At 40.9% G+C, this 3,054-nt stretch overlaps 1 protein-coding gene across 1 annotated transcript; it reads left to right on the forward strand.

Annotated features, from left to right (window-relative positions):
* Nucleotides 1–762: 762 nt before the first annotated feature.
* Nucleotides 763–2,403, forward strand: LOC149150941 (uncharacterized). Its single transcript, XM_089439823.1, has one exon. The coding sequence runs from the start codon at nt 1,399–1,401 to the stop codon at nt 2,281–2,283; it is 885 nt and encodes a 294-aa protein (XP_089295949.1). The 5' UTR covers nt 763–1,398; the 3' UTR covers nt 2,284–2,403.
* The last annotated feature ends 651 nt before the right edge of the window (nt 2,404–3,054 follow it).

Genomic DNA, 3,054 nt, shown 5'->3' on the forward strand with positions numbered 1-3,054 from the left:
ATTCTGCATTTGTAAATGACATTGGATATCATCTACCAGTTTTTCAACATGAGGGTTCTCCTTTGTTTCATCCATCAATCGATGGCGGTTATCCTCCTCAGACCTTTTACAGCCCTGGATGGACGTCGATTTCAACATTCAACACAGATAATATTTTTTATGGTCATCAATTTCAACATCCAGGCTCTATTTATCAACACGTACCTTATCCAGAGAGTCAATATTGGCCATTTCCTTCAGAGGTTCCTCCAACAGAGGCAATTATGCCAATGTTAGAAGATTTGGGAATACATGGATCCTATGTCAATAGCATTCAGTTTGGAAACAACAATTTCTTTGGTAGCAGACCTGGTTTTAATTCTTATTTAATGCCTCTGAATGGTTCTTATGTCAGAGGCCTTATGCCTAATGCTTTAAACAATTCTGTTCTGGCGGATGCTGCCATTCATTTTGATAGTATGAGACCAGCTATGGCACAATGGATGGATTCAAGAAATATAGGGGACCCTCAGCATCTGAGCTCGTGTTCTGTTGTTAAGAACATTGGCTGGTCAACTTTTCAAGATGATGCCAGAAAATCATTTTGATTATACATACAGGTGAAATGTACATAATGCTACCGGGTTTCAAATCAATATGAGAATATGATGGATCTTAATGTTGAAATTCAAGGAGATGTGGCGTCTTTGGAGAACGCATGCCTACTGTTTGGTAAAATGTATAAACCAGAAATGTTCTTATGGAATGTTAATGTCAAATCCAATTATATTTCCATGTGCATGGCTATATCGGCAAGGTGTTTTGACCCCTTGGAGCCGTAACATGAGACCTGTATTATAAGGTGACAGTTGGCGGCGGGGTCATGCTGCGGCATATCTGAAATTTGTTAATCTACTTCCTGACACCCTGCGAAAAGGACGTGTCTATCAAGCGAAACGGGAAGCTGCATATTTTGCTGTGGTGTTGCACCATTTGCCGTGTGTGGTCATTTCTGTTAGAGGAACTGAAACTCCCGAAGATCTTGTGACAGATGTTCTCTGTAGGGAATGTGCGCTGTCGGAAACAGATTTGGATGGACTGCTTAATAGTGATATCCTAGATGATAATGTAAAGCAACGTGTTGCCACAACTTTCCCGCATTTTGGGCATTCAGGCATAGTTGAGGCAGCTAGGGAGCTCTGTATACAACTAGATGGAAATTTCGAAAATGCAAATCAGATAGCTTTAGATCAGACCTATGAGAGTAGAAATGGACCTGGAGGTGGTCAAGATGCATCATCTCATCGAAAGAAAGGATTCCTTTCTTCTATATTGGGGCCTGATGGAGAGTGTCATGGGTATGCTTTGCGATTTGTTGGACATTCTTTGGGTGGTGCAATTGGTGCGTTAGCAGGGATAATGTTACACAAACGGTACTCAAACTTGCATGTTTATGCATATGGTGTACTCCCTTGTGTTGATGCAGTCGTAGCTGATGCATGTTCGAGCTTTGTAACAAGTATCATTTACAATGATGAGTTCTCGTCACGGCTTTCAGCGACTTCAATCCTCCGTTTGCGAGCAGCAGCACTGGGAGCACTTGCAGCAGATTCTTCTACAGATTCTGCTGTGATATCTAAACTTGCAAGGCGCCTACTGTATGCAAATAAATATCTTTGGGGTACAAACTGTAAAGAGGATTCTGTGCAGACATCCCAATCAGGCTCGATGGTCCCAAGGGATAAGAATCGGAGACACAAGCAGAGACGTTTTAAATACAAGATAAAAGGTGCTGAATCAAGGGACAAACTTTCCTTTGATGAATGTACAGTGTTAATTGAGGATTCAGACACAGAGAATCATGGCAACAATCAGCAAGATGCTAGCTATAAAGATGAGGTTTATTCTAATGAATTGCATGCCCACTATACTGATATAGTGATAGAGAATGGCACTTCTGGAGATTCAATATCCCAACCTGTGAATACAGATTTGGGCCCTGATGTGTCAGAGGCAGAGCCAGTGGAGATGTTTGTTCCTAGCTTGGTTATTCATATCATCCCAGAAGCCAAGCAGATTACATGGCCTTCATGGAAAAATTTGAATTGGCTTCACCGTGCGGATGCATCTCACAGAGCTATTTTAAGACATAGAGAAAGCTTTAAGGACATTATTGTTTCACCCTCCATGTTTCTTGACCATGTGCCATGGAGGTGTAACTATGCAATGCAATGTGTTCTAGAAACATGGAAGTCAAAAGACCGTAACAGCAATGACAGGGTGGATGCCTCTCATTTAGTTTGATTCTACCCTCTATGGTTTTGTAGTATGCAGGCATTCCAGTTTTGTAACTGTATTTTAGAATTGCTGCTCCTCCAAAGCTTCAAGGTAATCCTCAAGTTGCTTGCATCAAGACATCAAGGATCAAGGATACCGAGAATGTGATTCTGAATCTCAGCATAGCAAAGGTGAAACTGAAGAATGGTAACAAAAGCTATTCAATTTTGTGAGGAGTTTAGAGGAAGACTGTGTTTTTTAAATCACACATCAGTTTCGTAGCGCGCTACGAAACTGCTGTAGGTGATGTTTTCAATGCAGAATAAACAATTTAACCGGGAATGTTAGAAGAGAGACACCTGTACATCAATACAGCCTACAGCTCATCTGGAGACATGGTGTTTGGTAGCAGCGTTCCATACTTTGAGTTATTAAAGAGTTGGGAACATGCTGCTACATTTTCGGAGGATGGTAGGAGACACAGACCGTAAAAACAGAGCACATCTTTGGTCAATTAATGAACCATCAGCGCTTTCAAGCATCCAAGGTTAGCTTATTTATTGCATCTTTAGCTCAGCCATCTCAGCCTAACTGAAGGAGGACAGCTGTCAAGGATCCAAGAAGAATCATGTTACGAGGAGAATGGAATTAGTGTTTTAGTTTGATTAGGATTTTTTGTAATTACAGCTCAATACTTTATGTATTTAATGAGTTTGTTTAAAAATAAGATAAGGGTAGTTAATGATAGGTCATCGAGCTCCCCTCATGCTGGAGGAGGAGACTCGAAGTAGTTAAGTA

The sequence above is a fragment of the Pinus tabuliformis genome, chromosome 9 (genome assembly GCF_031772625.1).
Source record: "Pinus tabuliformis cultivar Carrire ecotype Pingquan chromosome 9, CPIR1, whole genome shotgun sequence".
NCBI lineage: Eukaryota > Viridiplantae > Streptophyta > Pinopsida > Pinales > Pinaceae > Pinus > Pinus tabuliformis.